We start from the raw sequence: 15,694 nt of genomic DNA, 5'->3' as shown, positions 1-15,694 counted from the left end.
AATTCACAGTAAGCAGCCTGAGATCATTACCACACCACAGAACCAGTGAAAGCCCAACCCCTGCTGAAGCTGTAGGAGCACTTACCCTGTACCTTTCATCAGACCATGAACTCCAGAAATTCAACCTCGTCCACAAATCCCTAATTTGGTTGAAAGAAGTCTTCAAATACAGGCTGGCAGGTGATAGTAAACAGACAGATAGAAACTAAGCAGCGGGTGGTTTGTCTTAAATTAGAAAACAGATTTATATGCATATGATCTCAGCTTCAAACAGCTTGTTTGATGTTTCCTCTTGGATTTATAGAAGTTGTCTTGGGTACTTACTTTTAGCAAGAGAATAAAAAGTCTTAATGGTGGATTTTTTTTAAAGTAGTGTTTTGAGGGGCACCTGGGTGGCTCGGTTGAGTGTCCCAATTTTGGCTCAGGTCGTGATCTCATGGTTCGTGAGTTTGAGTCTTGTATGGGGCTCTGAGCTGACAGCCTGGAGCCTGTTTCGGATTCTGTGTCTTCCTCTCTCTGCCCCCCCCCCCCCAACAAAAATAAAATTTTTTTTTAAATTAAAAGGTAGTGTGAAGTAATCTTGGTTTAGTGAATAGCCAACAGAAATATTTAGTCTAGCAAGCTTGACAACTGAAATAACCACACCTTGTTAGGTACAGACTTGTTAGGCAGAGGGTAAATATTTCTCTCTGCAATGTCCATTTTCTAGCTGGCATGTGCTGCCTCTAATTTTTTTGAACAGGTAATGTATGCATAAAAGTCTGAAGGTCTACAGAATACAAGGATGTCTCTTGGCCCCTATCCTCACAATACGGAAGGAGAACATTCGATGCTTTGGACATGCCATGGTATTATCCTTTGTAAACCTCAGGTTCCCTGGAAGGAGGGGAGATAGAGCCTATTTTCTAGGATAGGAAGCTGTGACCTAATCCACAAAGCACTGCCTCTGGCTTATGGTCCTGTCCGCTTCATCCGTTATGGTCTATGGATTCAGAGCAGCAATTTACAAGCATTTAACTCAGGCTGGCCTCATCTAAGGCTCATTTTTAAAAATAACAGGTCTGTAGAGAAACTGTCCTGGGCTATAACCTTAACCAGTTCTGTACACTTGGGAGAGCCCCTGAGCAACCATCACAGGACTGTAGTCTGCCTCAAGCCTACGGAGACTGCTGTCTTGGTTCTGAGGTGTCCCTATGGTAGCCGTGGCTCCCCAGCGCCGGCAGGCCCTTCCTCCGCTCGGCAGGCCTGCATCCTCCCGGAAACATAGGAGAAACAGGGCCCTCTAACCCCAGGGACTGTTCACCTGGAGAACACTGTTACCCTTAAAGCAATTCCCAAGGAAGAAGATGCCTTCACTGGACATCAGGGTAACACGTATTCGGAAGTTCAGAGAACTCGGCTCCCAGAAAATGGAAACTTGGCCTCCTGTGCAGGTGTTCTGTGATGAATGAAGAGGCTTGCAAAGGTAAGCCACGTTTTTATAAATAAACTGTAGTGTTAAGCTAATCTTACCTCTGTAAAGTGCATCTCCTGAGTTAAATTCTGGGGTACACCAGTTTGAGTCAAAGGATCTCTAGGTTTTAACAGAAGGCAGGAGACCAGATGGGATCTAAAACCATTTTGCTGTGGCCAAAAAAAAAAAAAAAAAAACAGGTAAGGGGAGCAATAAACTACCAAGGAAGGAAGTTGGGTTATTTTCTCCCTTTTCAGATTCACTAGAGCATTTTTCTATGGAAGTATGAACTTGCAGGGCCCTGTTTAAAAAAATTTTTTTTCTATGATCTAAAATTACTTCCTACTGGTTTCTGTGTCTGCTAGCTGGGATAGTCACCTCCTATCCTTGTGCCTTCAGCCACCGAGCAGTGTGTGGCCTCCATGAGCTGCCTCTAGGGAGAGGCTGAGGAGGTGGATGTCCCCTGCCTGCTCCCCTGCGGCCACGGAAGGGGTCAGCGCCACCCAAACAGGTAAGCCGTCTCGCCCCTATGGCAGTTTGTACCGAATTCCTCCCCCTGCCTTCAGGAGTCCTAAGCCAGTTCTCTCTGAAGCCAGGAAAAACATGGACCAGGGGGCCACAGCTTTTCTCTGGGGAATACGAAATTACAGCTTGTGTTATGCCAATGTCGAGACTACTGCCTCTGGATCTTTTAATCGAATTTCTAGTCCACTCCTAGAACAGAAACTCTCAAAGTCCAAGGGTGCTTTTTTTGTACAATTGTTTATACAAATTCAACAAAGGTAAAACCGCTTTGGGGAAGGTCTAGGAAAACAACACCTTACAAGAATGGCACTTATGGAGGCATAACTTTACAACTAGGAAATAGCCATGTTATAAACCTTGAACGAGAACTCAACTCACCTCAAAGGAGAGAAAAAAGGAAAAGAAAGGCTATGTTGGATCATTTATTCTACTTGACTCACTGTATAAATTAATCTGTGTAGGTACAACAGCTCATGCGCTGGCCGCAAAACCCTCCTGAGTGCAAAGGCTGAAGTCTGAATTTTAAAATTTTGAGAAATAGATGAATTCTGTACAGAGTGTCTTACTTCGACTAGAATTAACATAGATCCACATGCTTAGGTAATTCTTGACGTCCAAAGCGGGCTCTCAACTTCCAGTTAAACATGCTTTTAACGGGAAGGTCTTGGCCTGCTCTGCCAGATCTGGGCACGTGTGTAGATGGGGCATCTGTGTTGATGAAGTACAGGTCAAGTTCTCTCCTACCTCAGGGAAACCAGGAAAGTTGGCAATCTTCAAACAATAAAAACACAGGTATGCATTCAAACCTTGCATAAATAACTTTTAAACAATTTGTACAAAAATAGTTCTGCATAATGTAAGATGTAACAAAACCAACCAAACAAAATGTCAAGATGGCAGCAGAGGCGGTGTGTGGCCCACTGTATGTCGACACCAGCCCCGGGGTTGCGAGGACTGAGGCGTCCAAGACAAAACACCACCACCAGCAAAAACTCCTAAGCTCGCTCTTCAGCAAGAGAATTTCTCCAGAGTCCATCCTCCTCCGGCAGGAATGTCTTCTTGGTAAAGGCCGCCTTAGAAATGGTCCAGAAAGCAGTGCGGCTAGAATTCAGACCAAAGGAAAGGGTCCGGCTCATTCAGCCCCAGAACAGGCGGCAGAACAGCTTCTCCCTCGGCAAGACTTGCAGATGGAACGTTCTGTGGTCTGTTGTCCAAGTTCCAAATTGAAAATCAAAGCCCTCCTTTTTTTTTTTTTTTTTTTTTTAAAGTCTTTTCCCTCCTCGGCCGTGTCCTCCCTCCTTGGCCGTGTCCCCTCTCCCCACCCATCCCTTATTTACATACTTGTCCTCGGACTAACTCAGTTTCTGTAGGAGTTTTTCTTCCACTTGCCCAAACTGGACACTCACAGACATTTCAGCTATGAACTGCTCACAGCCCTCCTTGGTGACCTGCTTGCAGTACCTCAGGTCAATATGACAGATATTTCCACAGCGTTTGAAGAAGGACAGGCACTGGTCAGTCACCTTATTGCAGTCTGCAAAGAAGAGGGGACACGTGAGGTGGAGGAATCGCAGAGGCCCAGAGCCCCCCGCCACCACCGCCCTCAGCCATGAAGAAACGGGACAGGGCCCGTGAGCATATTCCAGCCCCTCGTGCCCTGGGGAAAACTGCACTTGCTTGAAAGCTCTCTTTAAATGGGGAAAGGTTCCATCTACCAAATTGTAAAGGTTAGTATAGGCCTGAAAAGCGTTCAGACCGTTTCAAGTGGAATCACTTAGAATCTTACCATTGCTTCTTTACGTGTATATGTTCTCACATAAATAGGTCCCCTGTCTATGTTGTTTAATAAAGATGGGGCCACACTATATATCAAACAGCTTGCCTTTCCCATCTACTGTTGAAAAACACCTCCCCGTCTCCATTACTGTGCGCTTATCTGCTTATTCCCTTCAGATACGTTCTGGACCATCTCTGTGGTCGTCTGAGGATCCTTTTCCCTCGTGTGGGCACCAGTGCTTTGAAGAGAGGTACAGCATGCTTGGGAGCCCCCTTACTAAGTGCAGAAAACCCCAAGGTGCTACAAGGGCTGACGAGATGCTGTCTACAGTGAGCAAACCAGATTTCAGAATCCGTCATCACCCCCTCCACTATAGACACACTTCTCTACCCCATATTCTATTGATTGGTACGTTGCTTTTATCACCCTCTTTTGTGTGAGAACTGAATCCACAGTTCTCTGGCTTCGATGCCAGTGAGCATCCAACTGAGGCTCAGAGATCCCCCCTCTGGCCTGATGATTTCCTTCATCTGAGTGGCCTTCATCTCGAGGCCTGTCATCACTAGTTCTGCATTTGCATTTTTCCGTTAAGTAGGAATGAAAACAGTAAAGGCAAACTGCAAATACAATCAGGAGCCCTGTGCTAGCGCTGTGGTATTGAAGTCCCAGGTTTAGAGGTGGCATAAAGAGGTAAAAAAGTTCAGCCAAGTTGCAGGACACAAAATCAACACACAAAAATCAGTTGCATTTTTATACACTAGCAATGAACAATCTGAAAGAAAATGAGCAATTCCATTTACAATAGCATCAAACAGTAAAACAGAGTAAAATACTTAGGAATAAAGGTAACCAAGGAAGTGAAAGACTTGTACACTGAATACTTAAGAACACTGCTATAAGAAATTAAAGATATAAATGGAGAGATTTCCCTGGCTCATGGGAAGACTTAATATTGTTAAAATGGCCACACAACTCAAAGCAATCTACAGATTCAATGAAGTTGCTATAAAATACCAACAGTGTTTTCTGCAAAAATAGAAAAAACATCCTAAAATTAATGCAGAAGTATAAGAGATCCTGAATTGCCAAAGTAGTCTTGAACACAAAATTGGAGGACTCACACTTCTGGATTTCAAAACTTACTACAAAGCCACAGAATAGTGTTAATGCATTAAGGACGACATACAGACTAACCAACAGACTATAACTGACAGCCTAGAATTTAAACCCTTGAATGTTCAAATGATTTTTGACAAGGTGCTACAACCACTTAGAGGGAAAAAGACAAAATTTTCCAACAAATGCTGCTGGGAAAATTAGATATCCATATGCAAACAAATGAAGCTGAACCTTCTACCTCACACCATATACAAATTTAACTCAAAATTCTTTAGACCTAAATATAGGGGCTGAAACTACCAAACTCTTAGAAGGAAATAGGAAAATCTTTGAATTTGTCAATGGTTTCTTAAAGATGACACCAAAAGCACAAAGTTAAAAACATTTGTGCAAAGGACATTATCAAGACGATGAAAAGACACGCAGAATGGGTGAAAATATTTGCAAATCATGGATCCTGGCAAGGGATTACTACTACCCAGAATATATGAAGAACTCCTACAATTCAACAACAAAAAAATCCACAAACACCCTGATTAAAAAACAGGAAAAGGACATGAATAGACATTTCCCAAAGATGATACACCATCAACAAAAAGATGCTCAACACCACTAATCACGAGGAAAATGCTAACTCCCCAAGACAAAACTACGTTGAGGGGCACCTGGCTGGTTCAGTTGGTAGAGCATGTGACTGTTGATCTTGGGGTTGTGAGTTTGAGCCCAATGTTGGGTGTAGAGATTACTTTTAAAAAAAAAAAAAAGGTATTTCAAAACTACATTGAGATATCACTTCATACCACTAGAATGGCTATAAAAAATAAAGTTTAGCAAAGATGTGGAGAAAAATGAGACCTTTGTGTCCTATTACATTAGGAATGTAAAATTGTGCAGCTGCTACAGCAAACAATATGGTGGTTCCTCAAAAAATTAAACCTAGAATTACCATGTGATTCTGCTAGGCCATGTCTGGGTATATACCAAAAAGAACTGCAAGCAGGGACTCGAACTAATATTTGTACATCCATGTTCCCAGCAGCATTATTCATAACAGCCAAAAGGTGGAAGCCACCCAACTGTCCAGATGGACAAATAAATAAAACTGAGTCTATACGTACAATGGAATACTATTCGACTTTAAAAAGGCAGGAAATTCTGACACCTGATATAACACGGATGAACCTTGAGGACATTATGCTAATTAAAACAAGCCAGTCACACACAAAAAAAACACTGTTATATAATTCCACTTACATAAGGTCCCTAAAAAAGTCAAGTTCACAGAGATGGCATAGAGATTGTCAGGGGCTGGGGGAAAGAGGAATGGGGAGTTAGTTTGTGGATATAGAGTTTCTGATGGGGTGAAATTTCTGGAGAGGGGTGGGGGGGCAGTTTGCACACAATGTAAATGAACTTATATGCTAGTGAACTGTATACTTAAACAGTAAATTTTATGTATTTTACCATAATTTTAATTCTGTAAGTTGGAGAAGAGATAACATAGATTTGAGAAAGCTTAACCTAAATAGGCTGAAGGGAAAGCAGAGAAGCAGATTCATTCTGTAAAACACCCCCAAAGGTTCAGGTAGGAGAAAGAACAGGTACACTTGAGGGGCACCTGGGTGGCTCAGTCGGCTGGGCAGCTGACTTCAGCTCAGGACACAATCTCGCGGTCTGTGGGTTCGAGCCCCATGTCGGGCTCTGTGCTGGCAGCTCGGAGCCTGGAGCCTGCTTCGGATTCTGTGTCTCCCTCTCTCTCTGCCCCTCCCCAGCTCATGCTCTGTCTCTGTCTCTCAAAAATAAATAAAATGTAAAGCAAGCAAACAAACAAACAACAAAAAAAACAGGCACACTGGAAGTGGAGCTAATGAAGGGGCTAGATTGGTGGCTGTTTGATTCCCTCCCTAGATGTTGATATAAGAGAGAGAAAGTCTCTGGTCTGAGCACCAGACTGGGGGACCCATTCAAAATCAGGGTCTAGGGGGGAAACTTACCTGCTGTTGACATCCCCGGCTTCCTTCCCCTGCCAGGCCCCAGGACACTGGGCAGTCTGGCTTGCACCCTCCAGTTGGGAGGTCAAGGAGAATCCTTTTGGCAACCCTGACCAGCTCAAGAGAAACCTCTCAAAGATCTCACGTCTTGGTTTCCCCCAAAGAAACCACCTATACTGACCACACAATGACTGACTGCTCCAACGTGTGTCGCCAGCCTCTGATCACCTTAGTGTGGACAACCCCGTGTTGACACTAAATCCAAGGAAGATCTCTTATGAGGGCCACTGACTATGTTTGAAGGAAACCATGTAAGCCTGGAGAAGAAAATAAAGCTGTCAATATCCTCAGGCTACTCTACCGAGGTTCAGAGAAGGGGAGCACCTGGCTGGCCTAGTAGGTGGGGGTTGTGAGTTTGACCCCCGCGTTGGGTGTAGAGAGTACTTAAAAATAAAGTCTTTAAAAAAAAAAAAAAAAAGCTCAGATAACAGAAAGGGGAGAGGATAGTAGGATGGTGGTGGTGGGGTGGGGGGGAGTTCAGAGAGTAAGATACAGCTGTAATATTAAAAAATATCAGTTGAGGGGTGGCTCAGTCAGTTAAGTATCTGACTTCAGCTCAGGTCATGATCTCGCAGTTCTTGAGTTCGAGCCCTGCATAAGGCTCTGTGCTGACAGCTCGGAGCCTGGAACCTGCTTTAGATTCTGTGTCTCCCTCTCTGCCCCACCGCTGCTTGTGTGCGGTCTCTAAAAAATACACATTAAAAAAACTTTTTAAAATTATCAGTTGAACCATATGAAACTGCCCATGTTTTCACTGTGTTTGACCTACATAAACAACAGTAAAAAACTCGGTATAAGAATTGTGTGATAAAGTAGAAACTCTCAGAAAAATGAGAAGACCTACAGGTGGAAAACAGAAGAAAAGGAAATTGAGAAATAATTCAATGAAGTTTCCTAGAACTGAAGGACATTTGTTTCTAGGTTGAAAAATCGAAAGGGCTCATGAGTGTGGTGGATGAAACCAGATTCAAAGCAAGACTCAACAATTACAGAAAACTAGAAACAAACTAAAACTTTTGATTAGAGAAAATATCCACTGAAGGAAGAAGAATCAAATGGTTTTGGATTTGGACTCTGAATGCAGAGAAGGAAGCGCCCACTTTCTGAAACATCACAGTTGCCAGATCCAGCTATCAGTTCAATGTGAGGGATAATAAAACCATTTTCGGACATACCAAGTCTAGATGTCCTCCGCAAAATCAGAGAGACAACAAGAAGAAACATGGGGTCAAGGAAAACAGGGACCCTACACAAGAGAGACCAAGAAAATTTCTAGGCTGGCAGCAGGTAGAAGTCTAGGAGGAGAAAACAGACAGGAAGGGAGTCCAGGAGAAAGGGCTCCCGCCAAACACTGGTCAGGGCCCAGGGTGCCTGGGGGGGCTCAGCCAGTTAAGTGACTTTGGCTCCGGTCATGATCTCGAGTTTCCTGAGTTCGAGCCCCACGAGTCAGCACAGAGCCTGCTTTGGGTCCTCTACCTTTCTCTCCCTACCCCTCCCCTGCCCGCACGCTCTCTCAAAAATAGACATTAAAAAACAAAAACCAAAAAACCCACAACTGGCTGGGGCCACAGAGAGGAGTTTGTGTGTGAGGGAAGAACGGTATTCAGGTCTGTTGTAGGGTCTGCTTAGAGACTAAGCAAACAAAAAAAGATGCAATTATTAACTCTAGGAAAAAGAAAATTTATACAAGGGAAATGTACTCATAATGCACTATTTAGTTCAACAGTGGACGATACTTATGTGGCCACAGAAAGAGACTTAACCACGAATCGGAAAGATCAGGGGAGAGACGATGTAAGAGCAGCAATCCTGTGTTCTACACAGCAAGCCAGTAAGTACAGAATGCCTGAGTGGAAAAAAAAAAAATCAAGGTGTGCAAGTACAGAGACAGACACTGGGAGAAAGAATTTAAGGTGGTTGCCTGGCCGGGCGGGGGCGGGGGGGGGGGGGGTGGTGGTGAGCACCCAAATAAGTAATCTAGAGGAACACGCAGCCTAATAATGAAAGCTAGACAACTGTGACTTGACTTTGTCTCTAGACCATATGCTTCACGTTCATAGGTCCTGAAACAGGTCAACTGTCCTCTTTGTTGTGCCAGACTTTTTACCATTAACTAGTTATCCTGATGGCAAGGGAAAACTTTTTAAAAAGCAATGAACCTAAAAGAGACTGGGTCTCAAGGTTTGCCTTCCCGTCCGGCATGGCTCTGAACAGGAACTCGAGACACCTCTATGTACTGAGGCCAAGGGGTGAGCTTCGTGGAAAAACACAGAAGCGCGTTTGCACGCGACGACACTGCAGGGGAATCTCCGCTCCACACGCAGGGCGACCGACAGTAAACAGAGTCGCTGTAACACCAAGGCGCACCCAGGCCCTCGTCCGCAGGACAGCCCCGGCATCCGTGTAAGACCTCGAGTGGAGCCTGGGGTCGGGATGGCCAGCCCTGCCTGGCTCTCTCCTCTCTGCCAGCACGGGGGCGGGACGGCCCTTGCCGCGACTCCCCGAGGAGGAGCAGGGATGGCTTCCTCGGTACAGAATTCTCTCGTACCACCAACTTCCCCATTCCTCCTCAAATGTGGCACAGCTGAGAGGAAGCTGTTGAGCTACTAAGCGTGAGGTGAAGGTGGCCTTTATTAGTTGCTAATTTCTGGAGAAAAAAGCATTTTTTGAGGGTTTGTGTAAATCTTATATCCACAGCCTGACCCATTACCGTCAGTCACCCCCAGGGCCTTAAAACCCGACCCCGGCCCCACGGGCGAGTAGAGGGAGCGCGGGCTCTGCAGACACAGGACCGCAGCGACACTAGCTGTAGGCTTCCTTCTCTCCGACGGGCCCCTTGCTAGCAGGGTCACATAAGCGAGGACACATAACCCCAGCAGACTCTGAGCTACCTCAGGGATCAAAGCCTGCCTGGCCTCACAGCCCGCGGCTCCCCTGCTCTCCTCTCCGCTGCGGGAGCCGGCTTGTGTGCACCACCGGGGAGCAGTTCCTCCAGCCCGTATTGTGGGTCAGGAACCAGTGGCGCGTGCTCTCGCTGCCACCAGCACTAATCTTTTGGCAGCAATCATTACCAATCCAGTGATAACTCCTGTGCTCAAGGTTTCTCCACCAGCCCAGGCTGTCTGTCTTGTTTTCAGGTACGTCCCAGCCCTGACCCTGTGACCCTGTAACAGCAGGCACACAGCGGATTTCCCCACAAAGGTGAAATTTCCAGCCTGTCCCCCAGGGTCCCAGGCAGAGCCTGCTGGGTGCCTCTGACTGACCTGATAGGTTGATTTCGGTTAAGGAGTCTCGGGTGGTGGTGCCCACAGCGGTGAGCAGGTTGATGGACTGGTCGGTAACGTGGTTACAGTAACTGAGGTGGAGCTTGGACAGCAGGGGCATGTGGCGTATGATGAGCCGCAGGGAGGCATCTGTGATGTCCAGGCCTGCTAAACGCAGTTCCACAATGTTCCGGAGCTTGCTCCGATTGTCCATCTGACCTGAGGGGGCAGGAAGGAGAGAGGCAGCATGTCAGCCTGACCGGGGAGATGTGGTCACAACGACCTAACACTCTAGAGGGCCTACTGGCCACATGTCACACTTCAGTTTCACTTAGCCATTGTTTCCCCAAACTGGTTCCCACGTTTAAAAATATAAGGGTTCCACATCAACTCTCCCACTTCTGGATTCCTGAAAAATCAGAACGTCTAGAAACACAGCCCACATTCTACCCAGCAGTCCTCAGCCAACTAGAGCAGAGACTGCACAGCATCTCTGATCACCAGGGTTTCCTCATTTGAGCTACAGGCAGGGAGCAATGACCCTCACAACCCAAGCCAGGAAGGTTCCATCTTGTGAGCTCATCTCCAACTACACTGACCCCCGTGCTCACGGAAGCTTGAAGCCAACGAAGGACAAATTAACAGAGAAGTAGTCAGACGCATGCAAAGCCCCCACAGTGAAGTCCTGGGTGCGCAAAGAAGCCTCTGCTCTCAGTGGTCCCTTCTCTGCCTGAAGCTGAGTGAGAACATAACAGCATCCTCCGGAAAGGGCTGGGACCAGAGAAGGCTTGAGAACCCGTGCACCGGGTGGGGCCTGTAGTGAAAACCAGATCCAACGGCAGAGCCTGGTCAGACTGCCTCTGCGTCGACCCCCTTGGGCCCGGCCACTCACCTGGCCTGTTATCTGTGGGCGGGGACAGGAGATCCCGCATCTGGGCATCCTTTAGTCCTTCCACCCACTGGACATCCAGGGTCCGGAGCAAAGGACAGCTGGAACTACAGAGAGCTGAGACGGCGATCCACGAGCAGCCCGACAGCACCAAGTCTCGGAGCCCTGGGGGACAGGGGAGGGCTGGCAGGTCAGGCGATGCACCCAGCCCCCACCACTGCACCTCCAGGGTCCCTGGCCCAGTGCTCACCAGGCAACCGGTTGATGAGCCAGCTCAGCTGTTTCTTGGAGATATTGGTCCAGCTGAGGTCCAGGGAGACAGGCTGCCGCCGGATGATGCCACTCAGCATCAGGGGTGTGATGGACTTGCAGTGGTTCAGATCGATGCGGGTCCATAACCGCTTATCGCAGCACCTGGGGGCCAGGTCCAGCAGAGGGGGTGTCATCAGACTTGAAGCTGGCCCCCTGCATTGCCGTGGCAGCTCACCCCACTGCCACGTTCGGAGGACGGGGAGCTCCTTAACTCCGCCCTCTGGATCCTTCTCTGTTTCACTCCTGTCCTGCCCACACCTGGGCACCTTTCCTCTGATGGCCCCAGGCCCCCATGGAAGGTGCCAGTACCTGCTCTTCATTAAGTATTTACTGGGGCCTCTACCACACCCCCTACACACCACTTCTCACAAGAACGCTCCAGGCAGACACCGTATCATGCCCTTTTACAGATAAAGGTAAGTCACCTGGCAAAGGCCAGAGAGCTAGGAAACATCGAAGCTGAAATTAAGATCAGTAACTGGAACACTTGCTTTTAACCTGGACTACCTCTTTAAGGACAAGGACTCCACCTGGTCCCCAGTTCATCTTCCAAGGGCCGAATCAAGCAATCAAATAGGGTTCACCTCTTTTGGTAAGACCAGCGTGACCAGATTGCTGTAGCCACCTGGAACTCTTTGAGAAGAATAATTAAGCTGGACTGAGCTTAGAAGGAAGGAAAGACGACCATGAGCGACTTGTGGAGACACATACCACGCATGTGCCATTCCTGGTCTAGTCTAAGCCTTAGCCTGGAGCCCAACACGGCGCTGGTCCCTGGCCGCCTCCCCGTCCAAGCTCGGCCCCTCACCAGCGGTTCCAGGTCCTGCAGACCCGCATGCAGACACACAAGTCTTGGTGGCTGAGGTAGCTGAAGACGGCCATCCACACCTCCCTGTGCATGACGTGGGCCGCCCCATCGTCCAGGGGCAGTGAGTCAGGCGGGGGGCTGATGGGGGGCGGCCGGATCACATGTCGCTCCATCTGGATGCACTTGGGCGGGGACACGGAGGGAGGGGGCCGGGAGATGACACGGGGTGGGCTCCGCAGGCCGGGCCCCAGCTGGTGCCGCAACTCCCGGGGGGGGCCGGTGAGCCCCTTGCTGAAACGGTGGGGGCGCTCGCAGAGGCCCAGGGGCCGCTTGGGCTCCTCGCTCTCGCTCTCGGGCTCTGACTTGATGGGCTGGTGGTTCTCGTTGGCCAGGCTGTTCTCGGTCTTCTGGATCTCTTGGTTCAGCTCCTTGCTCAGCTCCTTGCTCAGCTCCTTGGTGGGAAGCCGCCTTTTCCGGCGCATCTTCACCTTCTTCTTCTCCTCAGGGCCCTCTGCCCCCTCGGTGCTGGGCCCAGCGGTAGGGGAGCTTGAACGGGAGTGGTCGCTTTCCCGGGCGGTGGGGGGCGCCTCGGGCAGGTCATCCTCTGGCTCCTGCTTGAAGCGCCGGAGAGGCTTGTTGGCAAGGGCCATCCGGTCCTCGGCGTTCTTCCAGGACCGCCGCTGAGGGAGGAGGGGGGAGCGAGGGCAGCTCAGCCCCTCGGCTCGGGGCTGCCTCCCCACCCTCCCACAGGGACCCAATGACCCAGGAGCAGGCGTGGGGGGGAGACGGTACCTTTTTCCTGAAAAGCTTATCTTCTTTGCCAGGTTTTAGCTGTCACAGGAAAGAAAGCATGCAGAGCTTGCTCCCAGGGTTCGTGGGATTCGGTCCCCTCTACACTCTGCCCCACCACAAGTCCACAGTCTCTGGAGTAGGGGCTGGAGGGCCACCTTTCCCACAAATCCCATCTCCTCCACTGAGGCTGAAACACGGTGGTCCCTGCCTGCTGCTTTTAGACGTTGGAAGGGGAGAAGTGTGGTCCAACTGTTCCCACCCAACTGACCTCCCACCCTCGGCCAGACCCTGAGGTGTGCACTCGCCCACTGAGGTTGGACTTGGCTCTGGGAGCCGGTCCTGGAGGCGGGGCCTGCAGGGTTCCCAGTGGAGCCTTAATGGCTGGAGTTGGGAAACGACAACCAGGCGCCACCTCGTGGCCGAAGCGGGAAGAGCCGCTGGGCGAAGCGGGGCTGCCAGGATCCTCCGAGGTTTCCAGATCCACAGGGCTTCCCCGCGGCAGCTTCAGCTTCTCAGGCCCCACGCCAGAACCACCAGCCAGTGATCCGGGACTGGGGCCCGGGAAGCTGCGGCGCACAGATGCCTCGGAGCGGCTGCGGCAATGGGCTGGAAGACCGCAGGGGCGGGGAGGGGGGGGGCGGGGGCGGCCCGGGGCTCGCAAGTCCCCAGGGCCTCAGGAGGGCGGGGCGACGTGGGAGCACCTGCTGCTGGAAGTAAGTGAGACTGGATCTCCACCAGGGGTTGAGGCTGCTGCCTAGAGGGGGCCTCGGCGAGAGGTGAGAGGAGGAACCGGGGGACGTTTGAAGCGTCGAGGCCTAAAGGGGTGGGAAGAGGAGTGACTCGCTGGTTTTCCCCTCCTTTCTTTTGGGCCGGGCTCTCGGGACTTATGTGACCTGCTCAGGGCAGCCAGAGGCCAGGACCCCGAGTTCTCCCCGCTGCCCGTCCCCGCCCCCGCCTGTGCGCCCTGCACCCGGGACCGGCCAGGCCACCCCTCGCTGCCCGCTCCTCCCGCTCCGTACTCGCTTGCGTCCACTCAGCTCTTGGGGCTTCTCGTATTTCCGCTTCCTCCTCAGGTGCACGTCGTCTGACTTTCGGCGCAGGATGCCATCCGGGGGCACCTTCTTGGGGTGCTCATCTGACCTGCGCCGAGGCGCCTCCTCGCACTCACTCCTCCGCTTGGCAGGCTCCTGCCCTTCCTTGTTGTCCCGGTTCATCTTCTGCTCCTTGAGCAGGGAGCCGGGCAGGTTGGAAGCATACTTAAAGCCAGGGCCACGCTTTTGCTTGTAGGCCAAAAAGAGAGAAGGAACAAACAAACTGTATATCTTTGGACTTGCCCCCCTCCAGGAACCCGCGGCACCCCGCTGGCCCACAGCGCACCGACAGGCAGTATCTGACAAGGCCAAGGTCTGCCCCTCCCGGGCTGACCCCTGGGACTTGGAGCCCGGCACTCACTTTCCCGGTCTTGCCGGCGTGGTTACACTTTGGACACTCCCAGCAGTTTGGAAGCTCATCGTTGACCACGCCCTCTGACTCCTTAATCTGCGAAGGGCACACGCCAGTCAGCAAGCAGGGAGGGGGCAGAAGATGCCACACCTGCCAGGAACACCAACAGCCCCCTCCCAGATGTCACTTCTATCCCATCCTTGACCAAGACAAAACAAAGGTGGTTAAGACAGGTGGCTCTGGATCCAGGCCAGGGGTCAAATCCTAACTTTGCCTCTTACTAGCTCAGTGATCCCGGGCAAATCACTCCATCTCTGTGGGCCAGTGCCCTCCATCATGGAATGGAATGTACCTGTCTCACCACTGTTCTGCAACAATTCAGTAAGATAACCTAGGGAAAGCAATGGGCCCAGGGCCTGTTCAGTCATTTAGTAGCACTGGGTGCTAGGTGTGAGCAACACAGAGGTGCTGTCCCTGCCCTTGAGGAGCTTCTGATCTGGGAGACAGAAGTAACCAGGCAACTAAAACATCAAGTCTGACTTCCAAAGCCAGGGAACAATCACAGTGCCCCTTCAGACTGTGAGGTGTGTGCAGGAGGATGAGCCTTGCAACAAGCCCCCACTACTGCCACTGAAGAAAAGAGACATTTCAGAGCTGAGGTAGTATTCGGGGCAAGCCCACCTCAATCTTTCTAAAACACACACATAGGGGCACCTAAGCGGCTCAGTCAGTTAAGTGTCCGACTTTTAATTTCGGCTCAGGTCATGATCTCCTGGTTGTGAGATTGAGCCCCACGTCCAGCTCTGTGCGGAGCGGGAAGCTTGCTTGGGATTCTCCCTCTCTCTCTCCCCTCCCGCCTTGCTCACATTCTCTCTTTCTCAAAATAAATAAACATTAAAAAACACACACACACAGATACACTGAGGCTGACACCTGGGCTGAGAGGGCTGACGACATTTTCTGGGGACAAGCCCAGAGCAGTCTCCTCCTTGCAGAGGTAGAACCTGTTGCCTAAGACAGGCAGGCACAGCACAGTGGTCCCCACAAGAAGGCAGCCCTGCCCTGGGCACACCAAGGGAGCAGGTTCTCGGCACAAAGGGACACTGGTGCAACCACCTGTCGTCACAGGGTCCGCCCTCCCAGGCCCAGGCTTCGTTCTCCCAGAAGCCCGGAGCCAGGATTCCAGTGAGCAGCACAACCACCCAGTCTCTCCCTCTGGTCTCAGTGCAAGACTCTGGGAACTCTCTCTGGTTTTGTCTTAT

At 50.3% G+C, this 15,694-nt stretch overlaps 1 protein-coding gene across 5 annotated transcripts in view; it reads right to left on the bottom strand.

Moving 5' to 3' along the window:
- Positions 1 to 2,196: 2,196 nt before the first annotated feature.
- KDM2B (lysine demethylase 2B) overlaps positions 2,197 to 15,694 on the bottom strand; it is a 125,376-nt gene continuing 111,878 nt past the window's right edge. For 4 of the 5 annotated variants that reach the window (XM_043557525.1, XM_043557527.1, XM_043557528.1 and 1 more), the window contains 9 exons: positions 14,442 to 14,528; positions 14,009 to 14,278; positions 13,691 to 13,804; positions 12,990 to 13,028; positions 12,198 to 12,877; positions 11,328 to 11,491; positions 11,081 to 11,242; positions 10,189 to 10,407; positions 2,197 to 3,512 (listed from right to left, as the gene is read on the bottom strand). In XM_043557525.1, the coding sequence (XP_043413460.1) occupies positions 3,331 to 3,512; positions 10,189 to 10,407; positions 11,081 to 11,242; positions 11,328 to 11,491; positions 12,198 to 12,877; positions 12,990 to 13,028; positions 13,691 to 13,804; positions 14,009 to 14,278; positions 14,442 to 14,528 (1,917 nt within the window). In that variant the 3' untranslated portion in view covers positions 2,197 to 3,330. The remainder of the gene's footprint in view (positions 3,513 to 10,188; positions 10,408 to 11,080; positions 11,243 to 11,327; positions 11,492 to 12,197; positions 12,878 to 12,989; positions 13,029 to 13,690; positions 13,805 to 14,008; positions 14,279 to 14,441; positions 14,529 to 15,694) is intronic. The other variant, XM_043557526.1, reaches the window with a different exon arrangement.

This window comes from Prionailurus bengalensis, chromosome D3 (assembly GCF_016509475.1).
Source record: "Prionailurus bengalensis isolate Pbe53 chromosome D3, Fcat_Pben_1.1_paternal_pri, whole genome shotgun sequence".
Classification (NCBI taxonomy): domain Eukaryota; kingdom Metazoa; phylum Chordata; class Mammalia; order Carnivora; family Felidae; genus Prionailurus; species Prionailurus bengalensis.
The sequence above is the reverse complement of the archived record's forward strand: the minus strand, read 5'-3'. Positions and strand labels throughout refer to the sequence as shown.